This window comes from Nerophis lumbriciformis, linkage group LG01, assembly GCF_033978685.3.
Source record: "Nerophis lumbriciformis linkage group LG01, RoL_Nlum_v2.1, whole genome shotgun sequence".
Taxonomy (NCBI): Eukaryota; Metazoa; Chordata; class Actinopteri; order Syngnathiformes; family Syngnathidae; genus Nerophis; species Nerophis lumbriciformis.
The window spans coordinates 8,155,702-8,176,717 of record NC_084548.2 but is presented as its reverse complement, the minus strand read 5'-3'; the positions used below and the strand labels follow the sequence as shown (position 1 = coordinate 8,176,717).

Here is a 21,016-nt window from a genome sequence, read left to right as displayed (position 1 = left end):
AAAACACAAGATACACTTACAATTAGTGCACCAACCCAAAAAAACCTCCCTTCGCCATTTACACTCATTCACACAAAAGGGTTGTTTCTTTCTGTTATTAATATTCTGGTTCCTACATTATATATCAATATATATCAATACAGTCTGCAAGGGATACAGTCCGTAAGCACACATGATTGTGCGTGCTGCTGGTCCACTAATAGTACTAACCTTTAACAGTTAATTTTACAAATTTTCATTAATTACTAGTTTCAATGTAACTGTTTTTATATTGTTTTAATTTCTTTTTTATTCAAAAAAATGTTTTTAATTTACTTATCTTATTTTATTTTATTAATTTTTTTAAAAAGGACCTTATCTTCACAATACCTGGTTGTCCAAATTAGGCATAATCATGTGTTAATTCCACGACTGTATATATCAGTATCGGTTGATATCAGTATCGGTAATTAAAGAGTTGGACAATATCAGAATATCGGATATCGGCAAAAAGCCATTATCGGACATCCCTACTAATTAGTTCTTCGGTTTAAGAGCATGATGTTGACAAAAGGTCCAAGTCTGTTTGCATGAAGCCAAATATATTTTCAAAGTAAATTATTGTTCTAATGAGTGGCACCCTGAGACAAGAATATGTTGATTGACAGTCTAAAAGTAACATTTCTTCCTTCACTACTTATTTTTGCAGTTTTATGCATTATATTATGTATTTTTATGTATAAAATACAAAAATCAAATCGCAATCTTGGAGAGTAAAATTGCAATTAGGTTTTTTCTTCAAATCCAGCCCTTATACCAGGCCTGGGCAAATATTTTGACTCAAGGGGCCAAATTTAGAGAAAAAAACGTGTCTGGGGGCCGGTATATCTGATTTTTAGGAACACCAATACAGAACCTCACAATAATGTCTGATTGAATGCTAAAAACTTTATGACAGACCACCTTAAAAAACGGATTGGAATTTTACATTTTTATGGGATTTACAATATTAACTATGAAGGATAAAACACTGAATATTGACAACATATGAACGTCACACCCCGTCTCGATTGACATATTTTACAATCAAGCAAAAACGCAAAAAAAAATGCAACAAACGCAGCGAAATATGTACGCGAAAAACCCACCTACAATCTGATATATCCCTAAGCTTTAAAACTTTGTTGTAAAAATCTCCTTCCGTGTCTGTCCCTGACACCCGCATTTCAGGCTGACAGCTCTGGAAACACTCTGTGGAAACGCTCCCCACCCACACTGCCTGGTGCCTTGTCTGAGCTGCTGTGACTTAGATGACCATAGTAACTAATTAGATTAACATAGTAACTAATTAGATTAACATAGTAACTAGTATATGATGCAAAAGCGCAGATTCCAACCATTGAAATACTTTGTATCGTTCAAGACTTACGGCAGTGGTTCTTAACCTGGGTTCGATGGAACCCTAGGGGTTCGGTGTGTCGGCCTCAGGGGTTCGGCGGAGGTCAAGACACACCCGACTCATCGTGTAAATAAAAACTTCTCCCTATCGGCGTATTATGGATACGGCAACAGCAGAAGTCAGACTGATTTGCAGGTGTGTAATTTGTTGTGAGTTTATGCACTGTGTTGGTTTTGTTCTTTGAACAAGGTGATGTTCATGCACGCTTCATTTTGTGCACCAGTAAAAAAAACATGGTAACACTTTAGTATGGGGAACATATTCACCATTAATTAGTTGCTTATTAACATGCAAATAGGTAACATATTGGCTCTTAACTAGTCATTATTAAGTACTTATTAATGCCTTATTCGGCATGACCCTAACCCTCTAACCCTGGCCCTAACCCTAACCAAATAACTCTAAATTAAGTCTTTGTTACTTAGAATATGTTCCCCTAGTGTCCAAATAACTCTAAATTAAGTCTTTGTTACTTAGAATATGTTCCCCTAGTGTCCAAATAACTCTAAATTAAGTCTTTATTACTTAGAATATGTTCCCCTAGTGTCCAAATAACTCTAAATTAAGTCTTTGTTTCTTGGATTATGTTCCCCTAGTGTCCAAATAACTCTAAATTAAGTATTTGTTACTTAGAATATGTTTCCCTAGTGTCCAAATAACTCTAAATTAAGTCTTTGTTTCTTGGAATATGTTCCCCTAGTGTCCAAATAACTCTAAATTTAGTCTGTGTTACTTAGAATATGTTCCCCTAGTGTCCAAATAACTCTAAATTAAGTCTTTGTTACTTAGAATATGTTCCCCTAGTGTCCAAATAACTCTAAATTAAGTCTTTGTTACTTAGAATATGTTCCCCTAGTGTCCAAATAACTCTAAATTAAGTCTTTGTTACTTACAATATATTCCCCTTGTGTCCAAATAACTCTTAATTAAGTCCTTGTTTCTTGGAATATGTTCCCCTAGTGTCCAAATAACTCTAAATTAAGTTTTGGTTACTTAGAATATGTTCCCCTAGTGTCCAAATAACTCTAAATTAAGTCTTTGTTACTTAGAATATGTTCCCCTAGTGTCCAAATAACTCTAAATTAAGTCTTGTTACTTAGAATATGTTCCCCTAGTGTCCAAATAACTCTAAATTAAGTCTTTATTACTTAGAATATGTTCCCCAAGTGTCCAAATAACTCTAAATTAAGTCTTTGTTTCTTGGAATATGTTCCCCTAGTGTCCAAATAACTCTAAATTAAGTCTTTGTTACTTACAATATATTCCCCTTGTGTCCAAATAACTCTTAATTAAGTCCTTGTTTCTTGGAATATGTTCCCCTAGTGTCCAAATAACTTTAAATTAAGTCTTTATTACTTAGAATATGTTCCCCTAGTGTCCAAATAAGTCTAAATTAAGTCTTTGTTTCTTGGAATATGTTCCCTTAGTGTCCAAATAACTCTAAATTAAGTCTTTGTTACTTAGAATATGTTCCCCTAGTGTCCAAATAACTCTAAATTAAGTATTTGTTACTTAGAATATGTTCCCCTAGTGTCCAAATAAATCTAAATTAAGTCTTTGTTTCTTGGAATATGTTCCCCTAGTGTCCAAATAACTCTAAATTAAGTCTTTGTTTCTTGGAATATGTTCCCCTAGTGTCCAAATAACTCTAAATTAAGTCTTTCTTTCTTGGAATATATTCCCCTAGTGTCCAAATAACTCTAAATTAAGTCTTTGTTACTTAGAATATGTTCCCTTAGTGTCCAAATAACTCTAAATTAAGTCTTTGTTACTTAGAATATGTTCCCCTCGTGTCCAAATAACTCTAAATTAAGTCTTTGTTACTTAGAATATGTTCCCCTAGTGTCCAAATAACTCTAAATTAAATCTTTGTTACTTAGAATATGTTCCCCTAGTGTCCAAACAACTCTAAATTAAGTCTTTGTTTCTTGGAATATGTTCCCCTCGTGTCCAAATAACTCTAAATTAAGTCTTTGTTTCTTGGAATATGTTCCCCTGGTGTCCAAATAACTCTAAATTTAGTCTTTGTTACTTAGAATATGTTCCCCTAGTGTCCAAATAACTCTAAATTAAGTCTTTATTACTTAGAATATGTTCCCCTAGTGTCCAAATAGCTCTAAATTAAGTCTTTGTTATTTAGAATATGTTCCCCTAGTGTCCAAATAACTCTAAATTAAGTCTTTGTTACTTAGAATATGTTCCCCTAGTGTCCAAATAACTCTAAATTAAGTCTTTGTTATTTAGAATATGTTCCCCTAGTGTCCAAATAACTCTAAATTAAGTCTTTGTTACTTAGAATATGTTCCCCTAGTGTCCAAATAACTCTAAATTAAGTCTTTGTTACTTAGAATATGTTCCCCATACTAAAGTGTTACCAAAAACATATAACTTTGTCTTGAATTTGAAAAAAAAAAGAACATTTTATTTTTCACTAAAGAAGGGTTCGGTGAATGCGCATATGAAACTGGTGGGGTTCGGTACCTCCAACAAGGTTAAGAACCACTGACTTACGGTCATTTGAAAACATCACTACACATCATAATGGCAGCTACACTTTCCATCTTTAAAGATCTAAAATAATTGTTTGGGAATGTCCGGCGGACCTAATTGAAAAGCTTAACAGGCCGCATTTGCCCAGGTCTGCCTTATACCTACCTCATTTTCCTTGTACAAGCTGAATTCCATTACCTCATTACCCAATGTATTCTTCCACTATGAAGTGACTTGCATTTCTGTTGGAGTACCGCCATTAGCTGGTTGTTGCTTCACGCAATCACGGGTCGTGGTAAATGTCAATCATTCTCTAAGCACCACTTATGTTGTCACCACAGAGTTAATGAATCATTAGCCCCTTCTGTCATGAGCTTTTCCAGAAATGTTTACACAATTCCTGGTAATGTGTGGTACAGTCTTGCACAACCCTGGGTAAATGAGACAAGTTCCTGCGGTGTAAAAGCGGCTATTGTAGTACTTTTGGAGTGTAATATTGCAATGGTTCTGGTAAAAGTAGTATGACGTTTTACAGGTATTGGTTATTTCATGGATAGTTGCTGTAGAAAATAACACAATTCAGGTAGAAAATAGCAAAAAGCGTTCTGCCTCATTTGAGTTAGTGGATCTGTTGTGTAGGACTAGATGCTTTTTGTGATAGAGTGATTGGAGCACATACTTGTTGGTCACAAAAAACATTCATGAAGTTTGGTTCTTTTATGAATTTATTATGGGTCTACTGAAAATGTGAGCAAATGTGCTGGGTCAAAAGTATACATACAGCAATGTTAATATTTGCTTACATGTCCCTTGGCAAGTTTCACTGCAATAAGGCGCTTTTGGTAGCCATCCACAAACTTCTGCTTGAATTTTTGACCACTCTTCTTGACAAAATTGGTGCAGTTCAGCTAAATTTGTGGGTTTTCTGATATGTACTTGTTTCTTCAGCATTGTCCACACGTCTTGTTGAGTCAGGACTTTGGGAAGGCCATTCCAAAACCTTAATTCTAGACTGATATAGCCATTCCTTTACCACTTTTGACGTGTGTTTGGGGTCATTGCCCTGTTGGAACACCCAACTGCGCCCAAGACCCAACCTCCGGGCTGATGATTTTAGGTTGTCCTGAAGAATTTGGAGGTAATCCTCCTTTTTCATTGTCCCATTTAAAGCACCAGTTCCATTGGCAGCAAAACAGGCCCAGAGCATAATACTACCACCACCATGCTTGACGGTAGGCATGGTGTCCCTGGGATTAAAGGCCTCACCTTTTCTCCTCCAAACATATTGCTGGGTATTTTGGCCAAACAGCTAAATTTTTGTTTCATCTGACCACAGAACTTTCCTCCAGAATCTTTGTCAATGTGATGTCAGATGAAACAAAAATTAAACTGTTTGGCCACAATACCCAGCAATATGTTTGGAGGAGAAAAGGTGAGGCCTTTAATCCCAGGAACACCATACCTACCGTCAGGCATGGTGGCGGTAGTATTATGCTCTGGGCCCATTTTTGCTGCCAATGGAACTGGTGCTTTAAATGGGACAATGAAAAAGGAGGATTACCTCCAAATTCTTCAGGACAACCTAAAATCATCAGCCCGGAGGTTGGGTCTTGGGCGCAGTTGGGTGTTCCAACAGGACAATGACCCCAAACACACGTCAAAAGTGGTAAAGGAATGGCTAGAATTAAGATTTTAGAATGGCTTTCCCAAAGTCCTGACTTAACAAGACGTGTGGACAATGCTGAAGAAACAAGTCCAAGTCAGAAAACCAACACATTTAGCTGAACTGCACCAATTTTGTCAAGAGGAGTGGTCAAAAATTCAAGCAGAAGCTTGTGGATGGCTACCAAAAGCGCCTTATTGCAGTGAAACTTGCCAAGGGACATGTAAGCAAATATTAACATTGCTGTATGTATACTTTTGACCCAGCACATTTGCCCACATTTTCAGTAGACCCATAATAAATTCATAAAGAACCAAACTTTATTCAAGTTTTTTGTGACCAACAAGTATGTGCTCCAATAACTCTATCACAAAAAAATAAGAGTTGTAGAAATGATTGGAAACTCAAGACAGCCATGACATTATGTTCTTTACAAGTGTATGTAAACTTTTGACCACCACTGTAACTGAGGCGTTCCTCAAGGCACCTTGTTAAAGGGGTCGTACAATATATTTGTTTCTACATTTAAAACACTTCCTTGTGGTCTACACAAAATGTAATGGTGGTTCTTTGGTCAAAGCGTTGCATGGGGTTATGTTTTACAGACCATCCTCAAGCCGCTTTCTGACCATCTCTTCAGGATGCGCCGTTTTGTGGGCGGTCTTATTTATGTGCCTCTACTTCCCATGCCATGTTGTAGTTTTTAGTGCTTCCATATTGAATCTACTGACAGATGTAAGTTCGAACTATAATCTACTTGGTATTAGAAATGGCAACAGCAAAGGATGCATGTGCATGTACAAGCCAGTCCGCCCCACAACAAGAGGACGGACAAATGAAGGAGCTTATTAACTACAACATCAAACTACAATAGCGGACTTGTGCAAAGCTCTTTAATTAATTCTCTACCATAAATAGAAATAGCCGTTGACGTCACACTTGGGGAAAAACGTCACAAATTGGGCAAATTCCAAACGGCTCGTTTGGAGGAAGTATGAAGGAAGACAAGATTGTTTTATAAATATTTCCACATTGTCGCCACGATTTGATTTCAAAATGTTGAGACTTATGCAGACCCCAAATACACAAAACCAGGTACCAATAGTTAAGAAAAGTTGGTTTTACATAATAGGTCCTCTTTAAGTCCTCTCATTTTTGACATTTTTTTCATACTGTGATTATGTAACTAAGGTGTTGCTGTAGCTTTACTTCAGATATAGTCAGTCATAGGCATTTGTTCAACTTAAGTTACATAGTGGTGTTCCTCAGGGTTCCATTTTAGGTTCTCTCTTTTTTTTTGCCATTTGTGCTATTCGACTTCAAAACTTGTGAGAGACTAACATTTTTTGCAGCAGATTCTTAAAAACTGCTGCAAAATCTTTGACTAGCTTTTTTTTTTTTTCCAGAAGGTCCTTAAAAACCGCAGAGCGCTCCTGCAACGCTGATAGAATGAATAAATAAAAATCAAATGCCTGCTGTTGAGGACGCTGGTTCCTCAAAATGTTATATATAAACAAGAATAATAGTAAAGGGAGACGTAAACTGTATATTTAGAAAATAAATACAATAAAAATTCTCCAGATTATTTTCAGCCTCCATCCTCCAGTTCTCAACAGGGTGTACATAATTGAACCAGACTCTGTGTGTGCGTGCGTGAGTGTGTTTTTGTGTAAGTGTGTTTAAGTCTCGCCCCATACATTATTCATGAGTATTAATGTCTATTTATTTATTTTAATATTAATGAGTCTGTGAGGAGACGGGTGGTGCAAAAGACAAAGGCAGAAAAACCTGAAGTGTTAAAGCAGTTATTCTACAGAAGATTTCCTGTTGTGTGGCCTTATTTGGGCGTCAACTATGTTTAGGTGAGAGAACTCTCCTATTCCCAGTAAACGCGGGTCAACTTCTGCCCACGGGAAATATCAAATGACCCACAAGTGGATTCTCTTTACTCTTACAAACACTTTTTTTTTCATAAAATCCTAGAAACAATTGAAAATAAATTGAAATGCTAAAAGTAACATGTCAGGTTCAAACTCTGATGACATCTATTAAACAAGACAAGAAGCAAGGAATTAAACATAGACAGAAGTAAATTTGGTGTCTCAGCACGCTCTGCCAAAAAATTGCACACCTCCTTCTTTTATTTGGACCTTCCCTGACCACATGGCCACAGCTGTTTCTAAGGGACGGGGGTCGTAAACAATTCACATAAAAGGTCGGTTCAAAAAAGAGGTTCGTAAAACAGTTAAAAAAGAGGTTCGTAAAACAGTTAAAAAAGAGGTTCATAAAACAGTTGAAAAAGGAGGTTCAAAAAGAGGTCGTTTGGAAATTGGGCAGATTCTGCCTTCTCTCCGCCTTGTAGTCCATGTGTTAAAACAATATCTTTCTGTTGATTACAATACATGAAAGAAAACAGAACACTCGCGGCCCGTAAGACGTTATCTTGCGGCCCGCACTTTAATATGAAAATGTAATGTTAGTGCGGCCGGCAAAATAACGTCTATGCCGCGTGTCTGAGACCCCTGGTTTATACATAGCACAAAGCAAAAAAAAAGCTTTGTATGCAGTGTTATTTCATTTTATATTTCAAAAGAGTTTTGTGGCTCCCATTGTTTTCTTTAATTTGTGAAACGGGTCAAAATGGCTCTTTGAGTGGCAAAGGTTGCCGACCCCTGAGCTGGACAGATAGTCTCTTCTCAAGGATAGGGCTATCACTTTTGCATTCCGAAGTCCCAATTAGGGCCTCTTTCCTACGAGAAGTGATCCAATCCACCTGCGAATATCAAACTAAGGGGCCTTATCTTATTATGTGCTCAAACTGAAATACCACTATTTACTTAAACTTGGTGGTTTGCTTTCTCCAAGATGAATATGAACATTCACCACATGCAAAATATAATATGAGTTAATTAATTCACTTCACTAGAAAATATGCCTATTAGTTCAATATCCTGTCTTATGCTGCTCACAGCCACTAGTGTCTTGGGCTTGCTCTGACATGCTGTGATGCATTTTAGTGCACAGGTAAATGATTGTTGCCAACAATGGAATCCATTAAAAACGTGTGATTGGGTCACTATCATACAAATGTCTCTTTTGTCTTGTAGACGGCTGATGAGGAAAGTTCCCATCTTTGATTCCATATAGCGCTTTTCCAGTGAGGTGCGGTGAGGTTCATGACTGGTGAGGCACTGACTTCATCACAGTCAGATTTACAAACATATGAACCCTAAAGAGTATCTTATTCACCATTTGATTGGCAGCAGTTAACGGGTTATGTTTAAAAGCTCATACCAGCATTTTTCCCTGCTTGCCACTCAGCATCAAGGGTTGGAATTGGGGGTTAAATCACCAACAATTATTCCCGGGCGCGACGCCGCTGCTGCCCACTGCTCCCCTCACATCCCAGGGGGTGATCAAGGGGATGGGTCAAATGCAGAGGGCAAATTTCACCACACCTAGTGTGTGTGACAATCATTGGTACTTTAACTCATTGGCGTTTTTAGGCCTATTTTAGGGGGGCTCAAGCCCCCCTAAAATATTCTTAAGCCCCCCCTAAATAATTTGGTGTTTTTTTGTTTTTTTTTACAAATAAATGCCGACATATTCATTATAAAGTGGCCCAAATAAGAGTTTAAATAAATAATCATATAACCTGTTATTATTCACTCAGTTTCCCCTCACTTCGTAGCGTAAGGTAGAGAGCCCCTTTCGTGCGTCGGTATCCAATCCATTCCACTTGTTCATATAGAAAATGCCCACATCACTCAAATTCCAGCCCGCATTTTCTCTGCGACCTTGCTTGCGGTCCTGCAGGTGTACAAAGCACATTATCTTCCTTTACAATGAGTGAAGCTGCACAAAACCTTGTGTGTGCAATTGTAAATCATTTATTTTTTAAGTTTTGTGTTTCTTGTAGAATCTATATGAAGTAATATACATAAGCCTATTGTTAAAATAATGAAAAAAACATCATTAAATATATTTGTTTTATTGTATTGTTACATTAATAGCTGTTTTATTATTATAGGATGGCTTGTTAAACATTTAATAGGATTTTCAGAGGGAGGAAAAACCAAGACATTTAATATGAAATGTAAAATGAATAAATACATAAAAAGAAAAAGAAAATATATGGTTAAAAGCCATCGTCCCGGGGAGCATTTCATTTCGTCCCGTGCATTTTAAAAAAATAATAATAATAACAATGAATAATTTCTAAGTCTTTGTTAGCCGTTTGTGAAGTTTTGTGCTCGTGCGTAACATTCGCTCGCATCCTGTGCATCTCCTGGGGGCAAAGCCCCCCCTGTCCTTAAAAGCTAGTGACGCCCCTGCTTTAACTTAACTTTAACTTTACACATACAAACTGTAGCACACAAAAAAGCACATTTAATTAAAAAAAACGTTATTATGGTATTACCTTTACTTATAAGTGCGGGAACAGTGGTGTTCGTGTTGGAGGAGTTGTGAATGAATGAAATATGAAATCCGTGCTGCAGTCTGCAGGTGTACCTAATGTTGTGTCCCTCCAGTCGTTCACGGCTCCTCCGGCGCGAGCAATGTTGTTTTTGTGCTTTTTGGCTTCTTGTTAAGTGACGTTTTTTGGGTGGATTCGGTCTTGCACGTGGAGGGTTTGGGTGTGGGCTTTGGTTGGTGTGGCGCTCTTGTCGGGGGGTGCAGTCTGCGGCGGAGGTGGGGTTACGCAAGCCTCAGCCAGTGCGTCTTTGCAGCAGTTTTATGATCGCTCAGCACAAGAAATACGTTACACACATACAGTTGTTGACAAAATACACTGTACATTATATACCTCAGCTAACTAAACTATGGAAATGTATAATATAATTCATATAGCAATACGGTCTCACTGCACAGCAGGCCAGCAGTTAGCCGAGTCCACAATCCATGTTGAGGCACTGAGTGACGTGCCTCAACTGGCTGCTGATCACCGCACCGTCTCTTCTCAGTATTTGAACGGCAAATGTGAAAATTCAGCGATTTTGAATAAAAATAATCTAAAACTGGTGAAGTTAAATGGAAAATAACTTTATAGTATAATCACTGGATACATATAACAATTTAATAAATTTTTTTTCTTTTTACATTTTTTTACTTTCCATGATGCACGTCACTGCGCTTTTCCAACCTCTCCGTTGTAGGCTGCGTTGTCCTTACTTGGCCTCTAAACATGTTGCTTGTGTGGCTCCATGTCTTATGTGTCTGATGGTATTTCCATCCAACGCATCATGAAGGAAGTTGAAGGCTCACATCGATTTTTATAACTGTGTGTGCATGTGTGTGTATGTATGTATGTGTGTGTGTGTGTGTGTGTGTGCGCGTGTGTGTGTGTTTGTGTGTATTTGGCTCCTGTGATGTGAGGACTTTTTGCCAGTGGGCACCAGCTAAAAGCAGCACAAACAAAGTGCCAACAGAGACGGTTACATGATAAAACCTGACAGCCTGGAGGACAAGGGCAATGCTTCTTTTTGTTTGTAAAAAAAGACAAGACAAATATTCCATGTAGCGGTTATGTATTGGAAAGAACAAATCCGCAGTTGTAGCCAGTGTGCAGTTTTCTGCTGGTGTTATTGTTTGTGTGCGTGGCCGTCAGCAGGTTCTTAAGTGGGTCCTTTAGGAACAATTTGTCTCCGGGCTAGTTTCAATCCCTTGTCTGCTCACTTTATATGGTAAAGCCAAGGGGAGGGTGCGAGTGTGAGCAGCTGCTCTGCCAGACTGCGTTTGTGTCCAAATGTGCTCTAGGAAAGGTGGAAAGTGAGTCAGTGTTTTACTGGATGTAGTGTGTGGTGCTGGATGGCTCCAACGGGTGTTTCTTTTCATGGCTGATATTTGTTTGTTTCACTACCACATTTATTTTTTTCAGTCAGTTTGGAATGTATCAACACACAATACAGTTGAACCTTAAAGGGGAACATTATCACCAGACCTATGTAAGCGTCAATATATACCTTGATGTTGCAGAAAAAAGACCATATATTTTTTTAACCGATTTCCGAACTCTAAATGGGTGAATTTTGGCGAATGAAACGCCTTTCTATTATTCGCTCTCGGAGCGATGACGCCATTTTCTCAAACACCGAGTCAAATCAGCTCTGTTATTTTCCGTTTTTTTCGACTGTTTTCCGTACCTTGGAGACATCATGCCTCGTCGGTGTGTTGTCGGAGGGTGTAACAACACGAACAGGGACGGATTCAAGTTGCACCAGTGGCCCAAAGATGCGAAAGTGGCAAGAAATTTGACGTTTTTTCCGCACACTTTACCGACGAAAGCTATGCTACGACAAAGATGGCAAGAATGTGTGGATATCCTGCGACACTCAAAGCAGATGCATTTCCAACGATAAAATCAAAGAAATCTGCCGCCAGACCCCCATTGAATCTGCCGGAGTGTGTGAGCAATTCAGGGACAAAGGACCTCGGTAGCACGGCAAGCAATGGCGGCAGTTTGTTCCCGCAGACGAGCGAGCTAAACCCCCTGGATGTCTTGGCTCACACCGTCCCTTATGCCACCGAAGATGCTCAAGAGAAGAATATCGACCCTAGCTTCCCTGGCCTGCTGACATGAGGGTATGTCTACAGAATATATTAATTGATGAAAACTGGGCTGTCTGCACTCTCAAAGTGCATGTTGTTGCCAAATGTATTTCATATGCTGTAAACCTAGTTCATAGTTGTTAGTTTCCTTTAATGCCAAACAAACACATACCAATCGTTGGTTAGAAGGCGATCGCCAAATTCGTCCTCGCTTTCTCCCGTGTCGCTGGCTTTTTTTTACTAACTTGAAGTGTGTTCTCAAGAGGATTATTTGTGATATGTACATTTTCAGAATGTGCTCGTTGGGCCAAAGTAAAACAAAGAAAACAATCTGAAGTTGTCGTAATTGTATTTTAAAGTTATTATGCCATGATTTTACCCGTCCGGACCACGTGGGAATAGATTTTCCTCCATGCGGCCCCTGAGCTAAAATGAGTTTGACACCCCTGCACTATACTGTACATATATCAAAGCAACATAACAAAGGAGTAATGGCTCAACAATGCACTTTATTTTTATTTTATTTTGCCTATCGTTCACAATCATTATGAAAGAAATGACGACAGATGGATTTTTTTTTAATGCATTCTAAAATATTAAATAGTGAAGTGAATCATATTTATATAGCGCTTGACTCAAAGCGCTTTACATAGTGAAACCCAATATCTAAGTTACATTTAAACCAGTGTGGGTGGGCACTGGGAGCAGGTGGGTAAAGTGTCTTGCCCAAGGACACAACGGCAGTGACTAGGATGGCGGAAGCGGGGATCGAACCTGGAACCCTCAAGTTGCTGGCACGGCCACTCTACCAACCGAGCTATACCGCCCCAATAAACATAAATAAAAGTCCGCTTACAGCGGGGACAATGGGAGCTCCACTATTCCGGCCATAAAATCCGAAAAATATAAAAAAATAGCCATTCAAAAAGCACCAACAATACTCCATTTACATTTCGTGACTTGAATATCAACCAAGTATTTGTGATATTGTTATTACAAGCACTAACACAGACTGACTATTGCGGCGAGGTAATCACTTCCGCGTCTCCCTACATTTACATCAACGAGTGGTCTGCTGCTTCCTTGCTTCCCTGCAAGTTTATTCTAGATTATGAATCATCCATCTCCCCTGGACATGAGACATCTGAGTAGGTAATCCGACTAGTTGGGACACTTTGACAGCCGTTTAGGACCCAGAACTGGGGTGGTATAGCTCGGTTGGTAGAGTGGCCGTGCCAGCAACTTGAGGGTTCCAGGTTCGATCCCAGCTTCTGCCATCCGAGTCACTGCCGTTGTGTCCTTGGGCAAGACACTTTACCCACCTGCTCCCAGTGCCACCCACACTGGTTTAAATGTAACTTAGATATTGGGTTTCACTATGTAAAGCGCTTTGATTCACTAGAGAAAAAGCACTATATAAATATCATTCACTTCAATTCACTTCACTGGTGAAAACGACACAAAAAAACTTTTTGTCGTACCCCCCGCCTCCCATTTCTTCGCGAGGATTATGAGACATTTTTCATCTAAATGAGAATATATGAACATCCTAGCAGTCGGCATCCTCATGACAGCAGACATTGTATAGTAGGTGATGTTTTCTCTCATAAAATCTGCAGTGAGTAATAATCAGCGATGAAGAAACAAAAAAGCAAACGTTGTGATGCGTTTTTGAAATTAAATTATGCTTAAAATGATCAAAATACGTAAATATTAAATGTTACATTACATACAGTATATACTGACATCATGTATGTAAAACCCTAATGGAGGTGTTTGGATGTTTTTTTTAAGGGCTCTATAGGCAGAATTGAACGGCTCCTACAGGCTCCATTTTAAGCGGACTTTTGATCAAAGTAATTTAACATTTAGAATACATAAAAATTGCCAAAAAAGTGCAGTTCCCCAATAAGCCGTGGTTGGATTTTTTTCCCCCCCATGGTGTTCTGTTTTAGCTTCTATTGTAGAGGACTGACCTTTACTGTAGACCGTTTATTTCCCCTTAAGGAATCATCCCCCTGCTGCTTACACTCCACAGTCACGATGTAATTTGCATAAAGATGAGAGTAACTACTGACTGATTGCAAATAAAAAACACCATTGCCTACTGTATGAATATCGTCTAAAGTTGTGCCATTTTTAGGTCATTTTGTCGAGTGGTCTCAGTGAAAACCTTTAGATGATTTTAGGATTTTTTAAACACATATACCTTTTTACCTTTTAAATTCCTTCCTCTTCTTTCCTGACAATTTAAATCAATGTCCAAGTAAATGTATTTTTTTTATTGTAAAGAATAATAAATACGTTTTAATTTAATTCTTCATTTTAGCTTCTGTTTTTTCGACGAAGAATATTTGTGAAATATTTCTTCAAACTTATTATGATTAAAATTCAAAAAAAGTATTCTGGCAAATCTAGAAAATCTGTAGAATCAAATGTAAATCTTATTTCAAAGTCTTTTGAATTTCTTTTAAAAATGTTGTTCTGGAAAATCTAGAAGAAATAATGTTTTGTCTTTGTTAGAAATATAGCTTGGTCCAATATGTTATATATTCTAACAAAGTGCAGATTGGTTTTTAACCTATTCAAAACATGTCATCAAAATTCTAAAATTAAACTTAATCAGGAAAAATTACTAATGATGTTCCATAAATTATTTTTGTAATTCTTCAAAAAGATTCGAATTAGCTAGTTTTTCTCTTCTTTTTTTCGGTTGAATTTTGAATTTTAAAGAGTCGAAATTGAAGATAAACTATGTTTCAAAATTTAACTCTTGGTATATACCCCATATATATATATATATATATATATATATATATATATATATATATATATATATATATATATATATATATATATATATATATATATATATATATAATAGACATCACTAATGGCAAAAACATATATATATATATATATATATATATATATATATATATATATATATATATATATATAATGGCAAAAACATATATATGTGTATATATATATATATATATATATATATATATATATATATATATATATATATATATATATATATTATAGACATCACTAATGGCAAAAACATCACAAATTGGGCAAATTCCAAACAGCTGGTTTAGAAGAAGTATAAAGGAAGACAAGATTATTTTATAAATATTCCACTATGCCTTCATGGGTTGATTTCAAATTGTTGGGACTTATGCAGATCACAAATACACAAAACAGGTACCAATAGGTAAGAAAAGTTGGTTTTGCATAATAGGTCCCCTTTAAGGATGTCATGCTTATAGCCTAATATATATATATATATATATATATATATATATATATATATATATATATATATATATATATATATATATATATATATATATGTCATTTTGGACAATGCTAGTTTAAAAGGATCTATTTACCTGCACATAGTGTACCTGTGTTATATATTTCTTTTCTCTTTGTAGAAATGTATTTAGATGATAAATAACGTCTTATGGTAAAATGTAAACTTCTTCCCAGGTGACCGCTGTGAGTTTGACCAGCGTCATGGCGGCTGCGTGCCGGGCGTGTGTCGCAACGGAGGAACGTGCCGGGAGCTCCCAGGCGGCGGCTTCCGCTGCGAGTGTCCCGCCGGCGGGTACGAGCGGCCATATTGCACCGTCACCGCCCGCTCCTTCCCGCCTAAAACCTTCGCCATGTTCCGTGGCCTCAGGCAGAGATTTCACCTCTCCATCTCTTTAACGTAAGTAATAATTTATCTCTCCAGATTTTTTTTAAATGACTTGTTTCTTTGGGGTCTCTTCTCGGGAAATCCAATTTCCCTCATCCACAGACTTCTAATTACGCCTCTTTCATTCGCAACTTCTTTTTAGTTCATCTCCATTTAAGAGATTGATGCTGTTCGTTTTCTCTTTCTTATACAAGAAGAAGTACAGTTCTTTCCTCTCGTCTTTTTTCTGCCCATCTCCTGCTCTCATTCACATCTTTGCTTTCCCTCTTTTTCTTTCCATCTTAAAGCCTTTCCATCCCTGAGGTCTCCTCTCAGTCTGTTTTTTCCCCTCCAGTTTTCAGTTGACCTGATCCTTGCTCTAGCCCAGTAAGTCATATTTGAATGTCTTAAGTCGAGTTGTCTACTCAAATGTAATTTGTGAGAAGAACTGAGGTTTCATCTTAAATATTGAGCTTCAGTTTGTTATTTCAGTTCTTAATACTAATATTTGCAGGCCTCATCTCGTCATTTTTAATTGCAGTTTGGGTCGAAATGGTACAAAACAAAACAAAACACACGGCACACTGAAAAAGCTTAATCTATTGATACTATAACAATCTACAAGGTTAACACAGTTCTCTTTCTTCCCCTCCATTTATCTGTTTTCTTTTGTATTTCAAGTTATCATTACATATATGTATTGTTGCATTTGAAACAATTGTTTTGTTGATAATAGAGGTAAATTGTTATTATTCATTATCAATAGTGCTATTTCTAGTGGTACCGTATTTTTCGGACTATAAGTCGCAGTTTTTTTCATAGTTTGGCCGGGCTCCAGTGCAACTTATATATGTTTTTTTCCTTTTTTACTATGCATTTTCGGCAGGTGCGACTTATACTCCGAAAAATACCGTATTTGTATTGCTCCATTTGTAGTGTAATATTGCTAATTTTGGTACCTCCAACAAGGTTAAGAACCACTGTTTTGTCATACAATACAGCAGGGGTCACCAACGCAGTGCCCGCGGGCACCAGGTCTCCCGTAAGGACCAGATGAGTCGCCCGCTGGCCTGTTCTAAAAATATCTCAAATAGCAGCACTTACCAGTGAGCTGCCTCTATTTTTTAAATTGTATTTATTTACTAGCAAGCTGGTCTCGCTTTGCTCGACATTTTTAATTCTAAGAGACAAAACTCAAATAGAATTTGAAAATCCAAGAACATATTTTAAAGACTTGGTCTTCACTTGTTTGAATAAATTCTTTTTTTTTTTTTTACTTTGCTTCTTATAACTTTCAGAAAGACAATTTTAGAGAAAAAATACAACCTTAAAAATGATTTTAGGATTTTTAAACACATATACCTTTTTACCTTTTAAATTCCTTCCTATTCTTTCCTGACAATTTAAATCAATGTTCAAGTAAATTTTTTTTATTGTAAAGAATAATAAATACATTTTAATTTAATTCTTTATTTTAGCTTCTGTTTTTTCGACGAAAAATATTTGTGAAATATTTCTTCAAACTTATTATGATTAAAATTCAAAAGAATTATTCTGGCAAATCTAGAAAATCTGTAGAATCAAATATAAATCTTATTTCAAAGTCTTTTGAATTTCTTTTAAAATTTTTGTTCCGGAAAATCTAGAAGAAATAATGATTTGTCTTTGTTAGAAATATAGCTTGGTCCAATTTGTTATATATTCTAACAAAGTGCAGATTGGATTTTAACCTATTTAAAACATGTCATCAAAATTCTAAAATGAATCTTAATCAGGAAACATTACTAATGATGTTCCATAATTTTTTTATTTTTTTATTTTTTTTTTCAAAAAGATTTGAATTAGCTAGTTTTTCTCTTCTATTTTTCGGTTGAATTTTGAATTTTAAATAGTCGAAATTGAAGATAAACTATGTTTCAAAATTTAATTTTCATCCTCTTTTAAACCGTTCAATTAAGTGTTTTTTTCATCATTTATTCTCTACAAAAAACATCAGTAAAAGATAAATATCATCAATTATTAATAATAACATAGAGTTAAAGGTAAATTGAGCAAATTGGCTATTTCTGGCAATTTATTTAAGTGTGTACCATTAATCAGTACCCAAAAAGTAACTCTTGGTTTCAAAAAGGTTGGTGACCCCTGCAATACAGTGTATCCTCCAGTAAGACAAACTACAGAGAACTTTGAAACAGTGTCAATTCCAGCATCGACGTTAGATTTTGGCCAACACACTTCTAATACAATATTGTGGGACCTCTGAGACTTATTCTAAATTGTGTTTAAAATAATACAGTACGGGACATTTAATGATTCATTAAGGCAAACATCTGGTGCATACTTGCCAACCCTCCCGGATTTTCCGGGAGGCTCCCGAAATTCAGCGCCTCTCCTGAAAACCTCCCGGGACAAATTTTCTCCCGAAAATCTCCCGAAATTCAGGCGGAGCTGGGAGCCACGCCCCCTCCAGCTCCATGCGGACCTGAGTGACGAGTCAACAGCCTGTATTCACGTCTGCTTTCCCACAATACAAACAGCGTGCCTGCCCAAACACGTTATAACTGTAGAATGATCTAGGGCGAGTTCTTGGATTCTTATGTGGGTTTATTGTTAGGCAGTTTCATTAACGTCCTCCCAGCGCGGTAACAACACACAACAACAGCCGTCATGTTTTATTCTACCGTAAAGCAGTTCGTCTGCCATAAACAGCAATGTTGTTGTAATATATTGAGTTGGAGGCAATAACCAGGCGAGGTGATGAAGTACGTCTCTTTACTGTAGACTTCAGAACAGACTCACACACTTGACGTCAGGTGCGCAACACCACGTAAATCGTTGGCCAACCAAAAAGTAACCCCAGTACGCTATAGCCAACATTCACCAGGAGATGGCAACAGACAAACATAGATCACTCTATTACATTCCTCCCCTTTTAGAAATGTAGAAGTTACTCAAAATAAATAAACAACCCAACCAAAAAAACTGTACTTAAGCCACATTCTTTTTTTTTTTTTAGTACTGAACTCTTAACCCTCATTTCTAAACAATAACATGCTTATTATACAAACAGTATTTGTACACCTTTAGCACAGATTTTTATACTGTCTTCAGAGATTCCGTTTTTTTGGTGGTACTCGAAACCTTTCTGAGTACCTGCGAAAGGGTGTTCAGCATGGTTAGAAAAATAGTGACAGAGAATAGAACAAGGATGGACAATTCAACCCTTAACTCAACAATGAGTAGATGAGTGTTATGTGTGTGTATATGTGTAAATAAATGAACACTGAAATTCAAGTATTTCTTTTATATATATATATATATATATATATATATACATACATACACACACACATATATATATATATACATATATATATATATATATATATATATATATATATATATATATATATATATATATATATATAATAAAATAAATATATATATCGCTAGAATTCACTGAAAGTCAAGTATTTCTTATATATATATATATATATATTAGAGATGCGCGGATAGTCAATTTTGTCATCCGCAACCGCATCACAAAAGTCGTCATCCATCCGCCATCCACCCGAACCAACATTTTATCAAAACCACACCCGCCCGCTGAAGGAGCGCTCACTTGCACCACTTGTTGCTGGGACACGGTGCCATCTTTTTCTTTTTTTCTTCTTCTTCTGTTGTGTTGTGTTGTGCTGCAGTGCCTGATGAATAATTGACTGTTTCAAAGAGTGCTGCTCGTTTTTCGTATGTGGGTAACAACATTTAACTATGTTTTAATATTTCCGAATTGGTTCAACCGCAACCCGCCCGACCCGCGGTTTATCCGTGGACTCCGCGGTTGTGTCCGCAAACCGCGCATCTCTAATATATATATATATATGAAATACTTGATTTGGTGAATTTCTCCTCCCCTCTTAGCCATGCTCCCAACCACGCCCCCGCCCCACCCCGACCACGCCCCCCCCCCACCTCCCGAAATCGGAGGTCTCAAGGTTGGCAAGTATGATCTGGTGGGGCCGGGTTCGACTTATGTTGGGTGTGCCAATGCATTATTTGAGTCAAGCGTGTTGTGTTATGAGGTCATGGCCTCCAAAGGAGAAAGCTACTGTTCTTTTATTAAAACATAGACAAAAGTCCTCGAACAAGCCCTCTTTGTTTTTTCTGCAGGTGGTCATAAATAGCCACATGGGAGTTCACCTTTGCACATGGAACAATGGCGCCTGTATCCACCCTTAAGGCATATACTCCAACAATTCATTTGTTGAATTTTGACCTCTAATGGTGGCTGACCTAAGAGGTTTCTCCATGACATTCTCACTCTCAACTCAATATTTTATTCATTACCTTCTTGGCTGCGAGCAGAAAATATTTGGCCTGATTTTACACAACACTGCAGTGCAGAAATGTAGTTTCTCAAATCATTTGTTTCCTCCAAATGTTAATATATTTCCTTGTAAAAAAAAAAAAAACCCTTTCTCATCAGTCACCTTTAGAGGTGCAGTATTTATCTTTGCCATTCTGCCTTAGGGTAAATACAGTATGCTGTATTCTTTCTCCACGGGGGCTGCAGCAGTTAGTGTGTGTGTGTACGCAGGCCAGCTGGAGGAGAAGTGGACGCTCCAAAGATAAATGAATAGCTGAGTGAACAGATTTTAAGGGAAACAACATCAATATGCTGTGCCCTCGGGGGAGTCATATATTAAATATGTTTTCTTATAAATACGTACAACATGTTCATGTAATGTCCAATTACTTCATGCAACAACTTGAAATAGACCTATTTAGTGGATCCTTTCCAGACTGTTCCGCTATGTTTTTGCTGGCGATCGTGCAACTGTCGGTTGCGTAGAAGAAATGTGATAGCTCTGCATTGTGCTGCCTAGCATGTTGCCGCACTGCTGGGCTCCTGCAGAGAAATGCATGCAATACTTAATCATAGCGATTGAGTTGGCCTTAGTAAGAAGAGTATCACGTTGTAACAGACAACTACAAACCCCGTTTCCATATGAGTTGGGAAATTGTGTTAGATGTAAATATAAACGGAATACAATGATTTGCAAATCCTTTTCAACCCATATTCAATTGAATGCACTACAAAGACAAGATATTTGATGTTCAAACTCATAAACTTGATTTTTTTTTGCAAATAATAATTAACTTAGAATTTCATGGCTGCAACATG

At 37.1% G+C, this 21,016-nt stretch overlaps 1 protein-coding gene across 2 annotated transcripts in view; it reads left to right on the top strand.

Annotated features, from left to right (window-relative positions):
- Positions 1-21,016, top strand: part of celsr3 (cadherin, EGF LAG seven-pass G-type receptor 3) — a 283,146-nt gene that overhangs the window by 99,455 nt on the left and 162,675 nt on the right. For both annotated transcript variants that reach the window (XM_061974323.1, XM_061974314.1), the window contains one exon: positions 15,642-15,864. In XM_061974323.1, the coding sequence (XP_061830307.1) occupies positions 15,642-15,864 (223 nt within the window). The remainder of the gene's footprint in view (positions 1-15,641; positions 15,865-21,016) is intronic.